Raw genomic sequence first — 16021 nt, 5'->3', positions numbered from 1 at the left:
ATATATCTGTGAGACTACAAATAAAGACTTCTTGAGGACAAATATATTGGACATTTGAGATTCTCTACCCCATCGTTTTTTGATTCTAGACAGTGTGTGGTTGGGGCATTCACCTTTTCCCCTGAACTCCTATAAGATCACATCATTAGAAAGGGATTCACACTTGGATTTTTGGGAAGGGGTGTTTGGGTGGTGAGGGAGGGATAAAAAAAAACCATGACAACTTGGTATGACATAGGTTTTGTTTATAAATGCTTTGTAAATTTCTGAGAAAATATGTAAATGTACACTGGCTATGTATTGTTTCTTGATTTTCTATGTACCTTGCTGCTTGCTAGTAGAAAGGGACTGGCAGCCTCCTCCTTGCTCTTTGGCCTTCAGCCCAGCCGGCCACAACACTGGAGTGGGGTAACAAGCCTGAGCCACAGTATCCAAAGGACGACCTCTCCCTCACCAACCACCTCTTAGGCCTGGCAACAACCCTGAATACATGTATGCACAGGCATTGAAGTGATAGCCCATCCCATTTCCCATCAGAAACACAGCTCAGTCAGGAAGTAATCTCATTGAATACAAAACCTCTACCAATGTTTTTAGTAATAATAGAAATAGGTAAAAAGAAAAAAAAAACCACCACACATCAAATGACAGAACCACCACATTTAGTCTTTTGAGTGTTGCAATGTCACATTATACAAACCCTTGAATTTTAATCCTTTTACTGTTCCATTTCTACAACAAATACATCAGATATACTACAGTATAAGATTTATGTACATGTCAAAATAAGATAGGGTATAAATAAACCCTGCTATTCACATACAGTACTTAAGGGAAAACTGCACAATACATTATTGAAATCCCTACTAAAATGATAACGCTGTTCTCTAATTCATTTGTGAAAAAAGTGAAAATTCTGAATTATACAATATATATATATATTTTTATTTTATTTTATTTTTTTAGAATACCTAATTTGGAAAAATTTATTTTGCAATAGCAATCCATCTAGCAACAACCTCATTTAAAAAAATGAAGTAAAGCAGAGAAATAATTTCTTGGGACTGGAACATTAAAAAAGGTTAAATCTGTACAGTATTAAAAAAAAAATCACAGCTCAAAAAGATTCTATGGATAAAAATTCACACATTTACAAGTCACACATTGCCAGATAGTAATCTATTTTGACTTTCTTCTTTTAGACTGGGTTGGACTGGCACCAGTTTCTGCAATACAAAAAAAAAATATATATATATATAAATAAATGTAGATATACACACATCTTTCTACAAACATGAACATCTAACTGATCAGCTGTGCCAAGAAAAGTCGAACTAAATGTGTTCTGTCTGTTGATGGAAAAGGAACCATTTGCTATAGGAACGGTGTATACAATTTTGGCATGCTAGTTTTAAATTTGCTGTTTCCTATTTTATTCATAGACTGAAAGGTTTGCAAAATTCAACCCTTGCTGAGGAATCTGCTAGCCTCTGCAGAATCAAGTTAACATTCCAGGTATATAAGAAACACATCAAAGGTATTTGGTGCATCATGGTAACATTTGCTGTCTTGGGGAAATGCAATTAAGACTCAGAGAAAATCACTGGCACCATAAGATGTCATACAGTTCTCTCAGTGTGGTTAAGGGTTTTTACTATTTTGCTCACCTCAGAGCCAGATTCTGGTTTTCCTTGGGTTCAGAAAAAAAGGTTTGCACGTAACATGTGTTCTGCAAGGGTAGCAGGATCATCAGTCACACAAGTGAATGATGCCATCTGATGGCACTAACACGGACAGCTTCACAGTTTTCTAGAATTGTATTTATTTATTTATTTAGGATTTTTATATACCGACATTCTCGATACAAATATCAAATCAGGTCGGTTTCTGAGCAAACATGTAATTTACACACACACACACACGAACACAGACCATCTTGCAGGGCTCCCCTCAGGCTTATAATGTAGTTTACCTGAACAACTCCATAAGAGTAGGCTGATTATCCTGCTGTCCTCTGAAAACTCTTGTTTCAGGTAAACAACTGCTTTCTCCAAGGACAAGCAGGATATATCAGCCACACAAGTGGGAATCCTTGCTAAGAGTTGCCTTTAAATAAAAAAGGGAAAATATTAAAACAAGGCTGCCAAAGGGTGGGGACACATCTTTTGCTGAGAAAGACTTTTTTTTTTAAAAGAAGACAACCAGATTTAAAAATGATGGGCCAAAAGGGTGATGGGAGTTGGCTCCATACTTTAAAAAAAACCTTGAAGGATTGATTAACAGAGATCTACTCTCATGTCAGAGTCATTGTTCAAATAGTAATGGGTTGTAAATAGTGAACTCTGTCTCACAATCTTGCAAATTTCCTCAATGGAAGTAGCTCTTAGATAGGTTGCTGATGTTGCCAATTTATATTCAGACCTACCTGGGATTAAGAGAAAGAGATGCAATCTGCTATCCAATTAAAGACAGTTCATTTGGTGTAGATCAAATGAAACCAAAAGCTGGGTAGACTTTTTAAAGGCCTTTATTTGCTCCAGAGCAAAGACATCAGCTCTTTTGCAATCCAAACATGTAGTTTGGGGAAAATTGTTGGGAATACAATTAACTATATAAGGCAGAATCCACGCACCAGTTTAGCAAGAAGTTGAGATGGTAATGCAGTACCACCCTTCTTAGAAAAGAGGATAAGTCATTAGGGCCTGAAGCTTACTAAATCTGTGGGCTGAAGTGACTGTTAATAAAAATATGTTCATCCAGGTCAGGTACTTCAGCACATTAGGTTCTAGAGACTCAATAGGGTAGGTGTTATGCGCCCCACCCACGGTCGTCCTGCGCACGGGACTGCTCACCTTCAGGGTTCCACAGCGGGTCCCGGTCCTGTCTCCCTCATGGCCCTTGCAAGTCCAGCTAGGCTCCGGTGTCCCATGGCGGCAGTTGCCGGGCCTCGGCTGCACGCCAGGCCTCACGCCGGGCCTCGGCGTTCCAGCAGCTAGCCACGCCCCTACGCGCGCGCAGACCAGCAGCGATGATGTAGGCTCCAGGGTGGGGCCTAGTTGCGCGGCGCACCGTGATTGAACTCATGTTAAAAGGAAGTTCCTGGCCTCACTTCTTTGCCTTGGCTTGGGTCGGTTTGTCCTGAGATTGCCCTTGCTTGTGCTCCTGCTTGCTTGTTCCTAGTCTCGTTCCAGGATCCTTCTGCTCCAGTTCTGTTCCTGCTTCCTAGTCCTGCTTGTTCCAGTGTTCGTTGTTTATCTCCCCGGTCTTACCTCGGACTGTCCTTCTGGTAAAGACCTCAGCTTGTTCCTGACCTGCCTGCCTGCCCAAGACCTCAGCTTGTTCTTGTCCTGCTTGCTGCCTGCCCAAGACCTCAGCTTGTTCCTGCCCTATCTGCCTGCTCAAGACCTCAGCTTGTTCCTGACCTGCCTGCCTGCCAAAGACCTCAGCTTGCTCTTCGACCTTGCCTGACCTCTGGATCTTGACCCTTGCTTCGTTGACCATTCCTCGGACTGACTTCTGGACTCTGACCTTGCTTGATTCTGGCACTGTCCCTAGCCTTGTCATCGCCATCTCTATTCTGGTTCGCTCTCCTCCAACCTGTTTTCAGCCTCAAACCAGATAGCGCTCCTCTAGCATCTGTGGGCACGCAGGACTTACACTCTCCCAGGAGACCCTGCGAGGCCCACCTAAGTCCAAGCGGCCCGGGTCCCTACGGGCTCCTCCCAGGGGACCTCCGGCTTCCAGTGGTGAAGCTCTACACTGCCTCTGTCTCCTTCTGTGCTCCGCCCCCTGTGGACAGTCCCTGTACTACCACAGGACAAGGGTCCACCCCTGAGCGCAACAGGTTGCCAAGGCCATGGACTCGGCGGAGTCTCCCGCCTCCAGGGCCCTACCAGGACTGGTTGCTACAGTAAAGCAACATCACCAAGTGCTGGAGATGCTGGCTTCTTTAGTAGAGGAGCTACGCTCCCAGCTACAAGAGACTGCTATGGCCAACCCTGTGGGCCTCCCGGCCACTATGCTTCCTAGAGCAACTCTGGCACCTCCTAGACACAATGGGGATCCACACTCCTGCCGTGGCTTCCTTAATCGGTGCTTTATGCAATTTGCTCTCCAACCCTCCTTGTTTTTGAAGGAGATCACTAAGGTCACCTTCATCCTTTCCCAGTTGGAAGGGAAGGCTCTGGCATGGGCCTCTCCCTTATGGGAACGTTCTGATCCCATCCTCTCCAAGATGTCTGACTTCATTGCTCTCTTCAAGCAGACCTTTGGAGATCCTGGTCGGATGGCTATCGCCAGTCATAAACTACTCCATCTTCGTCAAGGGTCTAGGACCCTCTCTGAATACACGGTGGAGTTCCAAACCTTAGGCACAGAACTTGGGTGGCAAGAGGATTGCCTGCAAGCCATCTTCCTAGATGGACTCTCATCTGCTCTAAAGGATGAGCTCTCCATCTGTGAGACTCCCACGTCTCTAGAGGACCTGATCTCCCTTGCTGGAACGATCGATCATAGTCTCCGGCAAAGACGCCTAGAAGTAAAGGCTCCACGCTCTTCTCCAGTGCACCCTGCACTCCTGCAAGGAACGTAGCACCACCACCTTCCTCCACGGTGGAACCTATGGAGGTGAACCGGGGATGGTTGTCTCCCACAGAACATCTCCGCTGTAGAAAAGAAGGGCTTTGCCTTTACTGTGGCACCTCTGGACATTATCTATAGTTCTGCCTGGTCCGTCCGGGAAACTGCAACACCTGAGCCCGGCGGGAGTCCTGAGCTTGGGCGCAACTGTTTCTGGCCCTCAACTTTTGCTTCCAGTATCCCTGGGCATCAAGGCCCACACATTCGCCACCACTGCTCTCATAGATACCGGAGCGAGTGGCAGTTTCATTATGGGCGATATCATCAAACTCCTGGGAATACCCCTTCAACCGTTGGAGGTGAGTCTTCGTATTGCCTCCATTCAAGGAGAACATCTTCCCGGTCTAATTACCCATCGGACCGTGGCTATTCACATTTCAGTGGGTACCCTTCATAAAGAAGAAACATCCTTCTACGTGTTGAAACGCTCAACGCATCCGGTAATTCTGGGGTTGCCTTGGTTCCAGACTCACGAACCCCAGTTCGATTGGCAATCCCTGCAGCTGGTACAGTGGGGTCCGAAATGCCAAGTTACTTGTCTCTGGCCGGTGTCTCCCATGATACTGGTTTTGAAGTCTACAACGCTTCCTGGTCTGCCTCCACAGTGTGCAGAATTCAGTGATGTATTCTCAAAACAGAAAGCAGACACTTTGCCTCCATTACGTAAATTCAACTGTCCCTTTGAACTTCTGCCAGGCACGACGCCTCCCAAAGGCAGAACCTATCCCTTGTCACAGCCTGAGTCTCAGGCTATGTCGGAGTACATAAAAGAAAACTTGGAGAAGGGGTTTATTAGACCATCCGATTTGCCCGCAGGAGCTTTGTGAAGAAAAAAGATGGTGGACTTTGTCCTTGCATTGATTATCGGGGTCTCAACGCTATAACACGCAAGGACCGTTACCCACTACCCCATATCAGTGAATTATTTGACCGCCTTGAAGGCGCCAGAGTATTTTCCAAGTTGGATTTAAGAGGTGCGTACAATTTAGTATGTATCCAACCTGATGACATCTGGAAGAAGCATTTAATACTAGGGATGGCCATTTTGAATACGTAGTCATGCCCTTTGGGTTATGTAACGCCCCAGCCGTCTTTCAGCATCTCATGAATGAGATCTTGAGGGACCTCCTGTACAAGTTTGTTGTCATCTACTTTGACGACATTCTGATATTCTCCAAGGACATCGAAAGCCACCGTGAACATGTTCATACTGTCCTCCAACGATTAAGAGAGAATCACCTTACACTAAATTAGAGAAATGTTTGTTTGAACGCACTCGTCTACCTTTCCTAGGATATATAATATCTGACCGTGGCTTTTCCATGGACCCGGAGAAAGTCCAAGGAATCCGTGGCTGGCCCCAGCCAGTCAGGCTTCGAGCCTTGCAACGGTTCCTAGGCTTCATTAACTATTATCGAAGCTTCATTGCCAACTACTCCTCCATGGTCGCCCCACTTACAGCGATGACTAAGAATGGGGCCAATACCAGAGTCTGGACACCTAGAGCCATCGCGGCCTTCCAGAGGCTCAAGGATGCCTTCACAGCTCCGGTCCGTGTCTCCATCACCTGGATCCCAAATGTCCATTTGTAGTGGAGGTAGACGCCTCAGCAATTGGAGCCGGGGCTGTCCTAAATCAACACTCTCCCACGGGCAAGTTAATTCCTTGTTCTTTCTATTCACACAAGTTCACCCCGACAGAGCAACGCTACACAGTTGGCGATCGTGAACTACTAGCAGTGAAGTTAGCTCTTCAGGAATGACGCCCCTGGTTGGAGGGGGCGCAGTACAAATTCACGATATTCACAGATCACAAGAACTTAGAGCACCTCAAAGAGGCTCAGCTTCTAAATCCCCGTCAGGCCCGCTAGGCCTTGTTTTTTGAGAGATCAGACTTTAATCTCTGTTTCCGTCCTGGTTTCAAGAATCAGCAAGCTGACGCGCTGTCTCGATCCTTTGAGCCAGAGGATCTTTCGGAAGTTCCTAGTTATATCATCGATCCTGCCTGTATATCAATAGCAGCAAACACTATTGTTCCAGTCGGGAAGACTGTCATCCCTCGCCAACTACGAGAGCGGGTCTTAAGGTGGGCCCATGATTCAAAGCTGGCAGGTCACCCTGGCCGTGCCAGAATGCTGGAGATGCTGCGCCAACATTATTGGTGGCCCACCATGGTACAGGACTCCTGTCCCACTTGCGCACAACAAAAGCCGCCAACAGGAAAGCCTTGGGGCTTGCTACAGCCACTCCCAGCGCCTAATGAACCTTGGTCCAGTATTTCAATAGATTTCATCACGGATCTTCCCCCATCGCAAGGCAACATGGTGATTTGGGTCGTAATCGACCGCTTCTCGAAGATGGGGGACTTCATCCTGTTGCCGGGTCTTCCGTAAGCCCCGGAATTAGCAAAACTCTTCTTGAGAAACATCTTTCGACTTCACGGACTCCCCAAGGAGATTGTCTCCGATCAGGGACCACAGTCTGCCGCCAAGTACTGGCGCTCCCCTATGTCAGAAATTCAGTATTTCCTTGAATTATACCTTGGCCTATCACCATCAGGCCAATGGGCAGGCTGAGAGAACTAATCGGACCTTGAAAACGTTTCTACGTTCATACGTCAATGACCAACAGAATGACTGGTCAGACCTTCTCCCTTGGGCCGAGCTGTCACATAATACTCATCTCACAGCAGCCACCAAAGTGTCTTTTTCAGTGGTCTTTGGAAGGCAGCCCCGTCTGCCTCTTCCTGTTATGGTTCCATCTCCTGCAGCACAATCCATGGCTCAAACCACCCGCCAAGTGTGGACTCGAGAAGAGAACGCCTCCCTCAGGCTGCTGAACGTGCTAAACGCACCTCGGATCTCCATCGATGACCTGCTCCACTCTTCTGACCTGGCCAGAAGGTCTGATTGAGTGCCAGACACATCCGTCTCTGACGTCCGTCTCATCGGCTGGCCCCGAAGTATATCTGTCCTTTTCCAGTACTCAGAAGAGTGGGAGCTGTTTCCTATCAGCTCCAGCTATCCCGGTCCATGGGCATACACAACATGTTCCACGTGTCTTTGTTGAAGTCTCTTGTCTTGTCTTGGCCCTCTCGTAAAGACCCTCCAGCTCCATGTGTCTCGGCAGAACCTGATACTTCTCTGCAGGTAAGAGAAGTCCTTGATGTCCGATGATATCAAGGCAAATGGGAGTATCTCCTAACTTGGGAGGGCTATGGGGCTGAGGAGAACTCATGGGAACCCTCTCAGAATATCCTTGACAAGAATCTCTTGAAGACCTTCCATAGACAGAATTCTGAGAAACCCCAGCCACGTAGGGGGAGGTTACTATTTACACACCCCACCCGCGGTCATCCCGCACACGGGACTGCTCATCTTCGGGGTTCCAAAGCGGGTCCTGGTCCTGTCTCCCTCGCGGCCTTTGCAAGTCCAGCTAGGCCCCGGTGTCCCGCGCCAGCGGTCGCTGGGCCTTCGGCTGCATACCAGGCCTCATGCCGGGCTGCGGCGTCGCAGCAGCTAGCCACACCCCTATGCACACACACGGACCAGCTGCCCTGATGAAGGTTCCAGGGTGGGGCCTAGTTCCGCAGCGCACCCTGATTGAACTCGTGTTAAAAGGAAGTTCCTTGCCTCACTTCCTTTGCTTTGGCTCGGGTCGGTTTGTTCCTGAGATTGCCCTTGCTTGTGTTCCTGCTTGCTTGTTCCTAGTCTCGTTCCAGGATCCTTCTGCTCCAGTTCCGTTGCTGCTTCCTAGCCCTCATTGTTCCAGTGTTCGTTATTCGTCTCCCCAGTCTTACCTCGAACTGTCCTTCTGGTAAAGACCTCAGCTTGTTCCTGACCTGCCTGCCTGCCGCCTGCCCAAGACCTCAGCTTGTTCCTAATGTGCCTGCCTGCCGCCTGCCCAAGACCTCAGCTTGTTCCTGTCCTGCCTGCTTGCCAAAGACCTCAGCTTGCTCTTCGACCTTGCCTGACCTCTGGATCTTAACCCTTGCTTCGTTGACCATTCCTTGGACTGACTTCTGGACTCTGACCTTGCCTGATTCTGGCGCTGTCCCTAACCTTGTCATCGCCATTTCTATTCTGGTTCGCTCTCCTCCAACCTGTTTCCAGCCTCCAACCTGATAGCGCTCCTCTATCATCTGTGGGCACGCTGGACTTACACTCTTGCAGGAGACCCTTCGAAGCCCACCTAAGTCCAAGTGGCCTGGGTCCCTATGGGCTCCTCCCGGGGGGACCTCAGGTTTCCAGTGGTGAAGCTCTACACTGCCTCTGTCTCCTTCCATGCTCTGCCCCCTGTGGACAGTCACAGTACTACCACAGGACAAGGGTCCACCCCCGAGCGCAACAGTAGGTATGGCCAACTCTGGTCTTCAAGAGCTACAAACAGGCGTGGTTTTCAGGATATACATAATGAATATGTATGAGATAGAGGTAGTGCCACCCTACAATAGCAGCTTTCATCAGCTGAGCTAATAGCTTGTTGAGGTGCCCTGACACAGCATGTGGCTTAATGAGAATTTTCAGTTGAAGCAAACCTCACATTTAAAACTAATCTGAGAAAGTTCTTTTTCACTCAACGTACAATTAAACTCTGGAATTTGTTGCCAGAGGATGTGGTTAGTGCAGTTAGTATAGCTGTTTTTAAAAAAGAATTGATAAGTTCTTGGAGGAGAAGTCCATTACCTGCTATTAATTGAGTTGACTTAGAAAATAGCCACTGCTATTACTAGCAACAGTAACATGGAATACACTTAGTTTTTGGGCACTTGGATTGGCCACTGTTGGAAACAGGATGCTGGGCTTGATGGACCCTTGGTCTGACCCAGTATGGCATGTTCTTATGTTCTAATGAAAGGTACAATACAGAGATGGAGTTTTTCTACATGTTACTGGTAAATGTCAACTTCATTCTATAAGGTGTTTTGAGGCCAAAGAGATATAGAAAGTATTTAAATAGTCTCAGTGGAGCAAGAAAATGGATCTAGGGCTTTGCCCTCACAGCAAATGGCAAACCCTCTTTCCAGTGATAATGTTCTTAGAAATAAAGTAAGTACCAGGTCAGGGCCAGCAGTGTCCTTCACCTTCCATTATAGCCACAAAGAGGGAAAGAAAATAGTTTAAAAAGGTTCCAGGTTGGCAGAAAAACTTTCCATGTTTGCAATCTGTCAGGTATCACTTCTGCCTCTTCATAAGAACATGCCTTACAGGGTCAGATCAAGGGTCCATCAAGCCAGCATCCTGTCTCCAACAGTGGCCAATCCAGGCCATAAGAACCTGGCAAGTTCCCAAAAACTAAGTCTATCCCATGTTACTGTTGCTAGTAATAGCAGTGGCTATTTTCTAAGTCAACTCAATTAATAGCAGGTAATGGACTTCTTCTCCAAGAACTTATCCTTTTTTAAACACAACTGCACTAACCACATCCCCTGGCAACAAATTCCAGAGTTTAATTGTGCGTTGAGTGAAAAAGAACTTTCTCCGATTAGTTTTAAATGTGCCACATGCGAACTTCATGGAGTGCCCCTAGTCCTTCTATTATCCGAAAGAGTAAATAACCACTACACATTTACCCGTTCTAGACCTCTCATGATTTTTTTACACCTCTATCATATCCCCCCTCAGCTGTCTCTTCTCCAAGCTGTAAAGTCCTAATCTCTTTAGCCTTTCCTCATAGGAGAGCTGTTTCATTCCCTTTATCATTTTGGTTGCCCTTCTCTGTTCCTTCTCCATCGCAATTATATCTTTTTTGAGATGTGGCAACCAGAACTGTACACAGTATTCAAGGTGCGGTCTCACCGTGGAGCGATAGAGGCATTACAACATTTTCTGTTTTATTCACCATTCCCTTTCTAATAATTCCCAAAATTCTGTTTGCTTGTTTGACTGCCGTAGCACACTGAACCGACGATTTCAATGTGTTATCCACTATGATACCCAGATCTCTTTCTTGGGTGGTAGCTTCTAATATGGAACCTAACATTGTGTAACTATAGCATGGGTTATTTTTCCCTACATGCATCACCTTGCACTTATCCATATTAAATTTCATATGCCATTTGGATGCCCAATTTTCCAGTCTCACAAGGTCTTCCTGCAATTTATCACAATCAGCTTGTGATTTAACTATTCTGAATAATTTTGTATCATCTGCAAATTTGATTTCCTCACTCGTCGTATTCCTTTCCAGATCATTTATAAATATATTGAAAAGTACGGGTCCCAATACAGATCCCTGAGGCACTCCACTGCCCACTCCCTTCCACTGAGAAAATTGTCCATTTAATCCTACTCTGTTTCCTGTCTTTTAGCCAGTTTGTAATCCACAAAAGGACATCACCACCTATCTCATGACTTTTTACTTTTCCTAGAAGGTTCTCATTAGGAACTTTGTCAAACATCTTCTGAAAATCCAAATACACTACATCTACCGGTTCACCTTTATCTACATATTTATTAACTCCTTCAAAAAAGTGAAGCAGATTTGTGAGGCAAGACTTGCCTTGGGTAAAGCCATGCTGACTTTGTTCCATTAAACCATGTCTTTCTATATGTTCTGTAATTTTGATATTTAAAACACTTTCCACTATTTTTCCTGGCACTGAAGTCACGCTAACTGGTCTATAGTTTCCCGGATCGCCCCTGGAGCCCTTTTTAAATATTGGGGTCTTAGGTACAATGGATGATTTTAATGATAGGTTACAAATTTTTACTAATAGGTCTGAAATTTCATTTTTGAGTTCCTTCAGAACTGCGGGTATATACCATCCGGTCCAGATGACTTGATTTACTACTCTTCAGTTTGTCACTCAGGCCTAACACATCTTCTAGGTTCACTGTGATTTGGTTCAGTCCATCTGAATCATTACCCATGAACCTTCTCAGGAACGGGTATCTCTCCAACTTCCTCTTCAGTAAACACCGAAGCAAAGAAATCATTTAATCTTTCCACGATGGCCTTATCTTCTCTAAGTGCCCCTTTAACCCCTTTATCATCTAACAGTCCAACTGACTCCCTCATAGGCTTTCTGCTTCGGATGTATTTGATCAGAGCAAGGGTCCTTCCAAACCAGCACCTGGAAATACCCAGCAAATCTCAATATAAGACTCATGTTAGTATCCCCAAGAATTGAGGTGGTGAAACCAAAATCTACATTTATGGACCTGTCCTCCAGAAAGTTTTCCAACCCTTTTTTAAAACTTAGTTATACTATTAGCTTTAACCACATTTTCTGGCAACAAGTTCCATAGCTTACCTGTGCACTGACTGAAAAAATACTCTTAAATTTCATTTATGCCCATAGTCTTGTAGTGTATTCCTTCCTAGAAGCCAGAAGGATATGAGACACTGTCAGAGAATCTAACCTCCAGTCAACATCCAGGCTGGGAGAGTTATTGATTAGATATTGGAATGAAATAATATGCCACAATTCTGCATGATTACAGGTGGGGAAACTGCCCAACTTGATAGGTTTCCTGATGGATAACGTTTAATGGTGAGGAAACCAAATCTGTCTTGGCCAAGGAGAAGTTATGAGAATCAAAGGAAACAATGTATTGAACTGCACTACCATCAGACATTAATTGATGGCATTGGCAATGTTTTAAGTGTGTATTAATGGGCAATGTAAATGAGATATGAGGCATGTTACTGTAGATGGTAACGCAAACACTTCCAAGTTATAGTTAAGATTTTTGTATTAATGCATCTGCATTACATTTTGCATGTTTTAATGCATGTAATTTTCAATGGCTAACAGGTTAACAAGCTATTTTGCATATTTTTGCATCTTATTACCTCATTAGCATAGATTTTGCATTAACATTAATGCAAATAGTTTACACATTAACTGCTTCCACTGATAATGAAGGTGTTTAACAGGCATTAATCCATTTGCTTACATTGGTCTTTTCTGAAATTTATTTGTAAACAAGGGTATAGAAGATACGCAGACAGAACACCTCTCCTCTAGTGAAGTGAGAAAGAATGAAATGCTAGTCTGCCCCCTGAAACATACAGGGGATCTCTGAGAGAGTGATAGGGATGGAAGAGGATTGGTAGATTAGTCTTTTTCTGCTGTTATGTTTCTATGACCTTCTCTTGAAACTGAAATTCTTAATATTTCTGTTCATTTGAAGATGCAAACAAATATCGCTCAAGTATTCACCTGATCCAGGAACCACTTATGAGGGTTCAGGATTCAACTGAGTTAATCTATCAGGATATTGTCTTTTTCTACCAGCTGTGTCTCTATTAAGGTTGTCCTGTTTGAGATAGCCCAGTTCTATACCATGACAATCTCCCAATACCTGTTCCTCCATGTCTGTTTAGGTAGAGCATGACTACCTAGTTGTATGTTTGAATTAGGACAATTTTGTTGGCCACCTAATCTATGAAAATCCTTAGAAATGTTATACAGCCATAGTTCCAAAAAAGATTATGCAATCTATTTTCTTGGACAGACTAGGAGCCAGGGATGAGCCACCTCCAAATATGAACTCCCCATTCAAGGTTGGAGGCATCCATTGTCGGAACAACCAGATGACATGGAATTTGAAATGGTAACCCCCAAGGCCAGATTAGCATGGAAGAGTTACTAAGACAAGGAGTGTGAACTATCCCATGACACAGATATGCTTCTTGATCAGTCCTTGAGTAGCTTGACCCCACTGGGACTTTAAGGTTCATTGTGCTTGTCTGATATAGACACCTAATATGGGAGTAATAAACTTTTGAAGTCATATGACCTAACATTCTCAGCATTTCCCATGCAGACACAGTAGCTGCTGACAGTACTGCCTTCACTGTGGATATTAAGTCAGAAAATCTTTTGATGGGGAGACAGACATAACTCAAGCAAAAGCCTAACAGCCCCTATGAGATTCAACAGAGGTGATGAGCTTAAATTGAATTCTGGGTAATTTATGGCAAACCATAGTAACAGATACAAGTCCAACAAATTGTGATATAGATGACCCTCAGTTTGGGAAGCAGACTTCACCTCTTGACACAGCCACTTGGGAAGTGGATAGCATCAACTACTAACACCCAACTCTGCTCTTGGATTCCTGCACTGAAGGAAATTAGTTTTTATGCTTGAAGTCTTCACTCAATACTCTGCTGAATCTTTTGGGATCCAAATCCAAACTGGAGGAACTCTTCTTCAGTGCTAAGCAGGAGTAGGAATGCTTTCTGCTCTTGGACTTATGCTTTGATCTTTGAGCAGAGGTTGATTGAGGTTCCTTGGTGCTCATGCATTGCCAATACAGCTCCATGATCTTGATTTCAATGCCTTCAGTGCCAGTGAGATTGCACTAGACTTTAACATTGAGGCAAAGATGTCCTGAAGTCTCAATCTTCAGAGCCTGATGGTCCTGGGTGACATCTTTGAGCAGATGCCACATATATGGACCATTATGCTTTAGCCCCAAGTAGCACATGAAAACTTCATAATGTGGAGAGATTGAAGTTGCATTGTGGGCAGTGTTTGAAGCCACTGATCCTATTTTATGAGACAGTGAGAAAAACAGCCAGCACAAAATCAAAGGATAAAATTTTTTGACTGAAAAAGGACAGCTGATGCTGCCCAGAGGAGTAAAAATACCAAGGGACCACATCAAAAACATCTAAAACTTAAAAAGAGCCAACAAAAACTACAAATGCTATAAGATGTAGAAGTGGAAAGAAAAGTTGAGGAGTCCAAAACTGCAAAACATTTTTTCTTAAGAAAATATATTCAATTGCCATTGAGGTGGCATGTGTGCAGGAAATTCTATGCATACTCGGAAAAGCCTAGATGGGCTTTTATAGAATTGTGCAGAACTCTACACATTGACACCTTTGGATGATATCATTCACTTGTGTGGCTGCCACATCCTGCTTATCCCTGGAGAATATATTTAATAGCAGTCACTTTTACATTATATTTTCAATTTATATGCCACTCTCCTCCAAAAAGGGCCAATGGGTCACATCATAATATAATCTAACATTACATTAGAACATACAATAATTCAAATAGCATAAAAACACAAGCAAATTAACAATCCCTTCCCACCCCACCCACCTCATAAGGGGCAGGAATAACAAACACGACATCATTCCCACCCCACCAATTACTAAAAATGTTCCCTATCTGTCCCAGTTGCTTTTACCACCAGGAACCACTGTATCCTATTACCAACTTAGGGCCTCATTTACTAAGCCTTTTTCCCATAAATAGAGAATGGGGGGGGGGGGGGGGGGAAGAAGCCTTAGTAAATTAGGCCCTTAGACTGTAAGCCCTTCCAGCAGGAAAATACCTATTGCACCTGAATTTAACTTGCCTTGAGCTGGGGGTTTGTAAAAGGTGAGTAATTAAATCTAAATCCAATGGTATAACAATGTAACAATCGTTTTAATCCCTTGTCATTGGATATAAACTTGTCATCAACTCAGAATATCTATAAGGACAGGAAAACTTCAAAGCAGATATCCTGCCAAGCATTAGCTACCTTCCTTATCATCCAGCAGGTAACTAATTAAACCATCTGTCTACTATAGCAGAACTCATCCCTGCCATAATATTCCTTATCTAGACTGGCTTAAACAGGTAAAAGAGCAGGGGGAAAAAAAAGTCAATTTGCTATGTAGACTATAAAGTAATTACTTTTTTCCACTTTTTCCCTATGAATTTTATATTTTGGAATCATGATTTTAATTTTGGGACAATGGATGGAGAAAGAGGCCCTCTGGAACATCAATCCAGCCTGGAAGCCCGGGCAGTGAGGCTAGCATGCTTGCAAGTCAGCCACAGGTTCCAGGGTCAAGCGGTCTGCATAATGTCGGACAACGCAACGACGGTAGCCTATATCAACCACCAGGGAGGAATCAAGAGCCAGCAGGTGTCTCAGGAGATAGACCTCCTTATGGAATGGGTGGAAATACATCTACAGACGATCTCAGCTTCACACATCGCAGGAAAAGACGTTGTCAGAGCAGATTTTTTAAGCAGGGAGAGTCTGGATCCAGGAGAGTGGGTAGTGTTAGCTGAAGCCTTTCAACCAATAGTAGATCGCTGGGGCCTCCCGTCCATCGACCTGCTGGCCACATCTCACAATGCAAAGGTTCCCCGATTCTTCAGTCGCAGAAGAGATCCCTGGGGATTGACACTCTCGCTCAGACCTGGCGGGAAGAAGAGTTGCTATATGCCTTCCCTCGGTGGCTCCTGCTGGGCAGGATCATTCACAGAATCTAACACCTTAAGGGATTAGTCCTACTAGTAGCTCCAGATTGGCCCAGGCATCTGTGGTATGCAGACATGTGGAGACTCCCCTTGTGCCTCCCACCACACAGGGACCTGCTTCAGGAGGGACCGGGTCCCTTCACAAGGATCTGACTCGATT

The 16021-nt window shown here is 44.7% G+C and overlaps 1 protein-coding gene across 4 annotated transcripts in view; it reads right to left on the bottom strand.

The window, feature by feature from the left end:
• Positions 1-228: 228 nt before the first annotated feature.
• NCOA6 (nuclear receptor coactivator 6) overlaps positions 229-16021 on the bottom strand; it is a 284262-nt gene continuing 268469 nt past the window's right edge. For 3 of the 4 annotated variants that reach the window (XM_029613391.1, XM_029613388.1, XM_029613389.1), the window contains one exon: positions 229-1226. In XM_029613391.1, the coding sequence (XP_029469251.1) occupies positions 1180-1226 (47 nt within the window). In that variant the 3' untranslated portion in view covers positions 229-1179. Of the gene's footprint in view, positions 1227-11890; positions 11960-16021 lie in introns of those variants that run through there. The other variant, XM_029613390.1, reaches the window with a different exon arrangement.

This window comes from Rhinatrema bivittatum, chromosome 8 (genome assembly GCF_901001135.1).
Source record: "Rhinatrema bivittatum chromosome 8, aRhiBiv1.1, whole genome shotgun sequence".
NCBI lineage: Eukaryota > Metazoa > Chordata > Amphibia > Gymnophiona > Rhinatrematidae > Rhinatrema > Rhinatrema bivittatum.
Note: the sequence above shows the minus strand (reverse complement) of the source record. Positions and strands in the feature narration are given on the sequence as shown.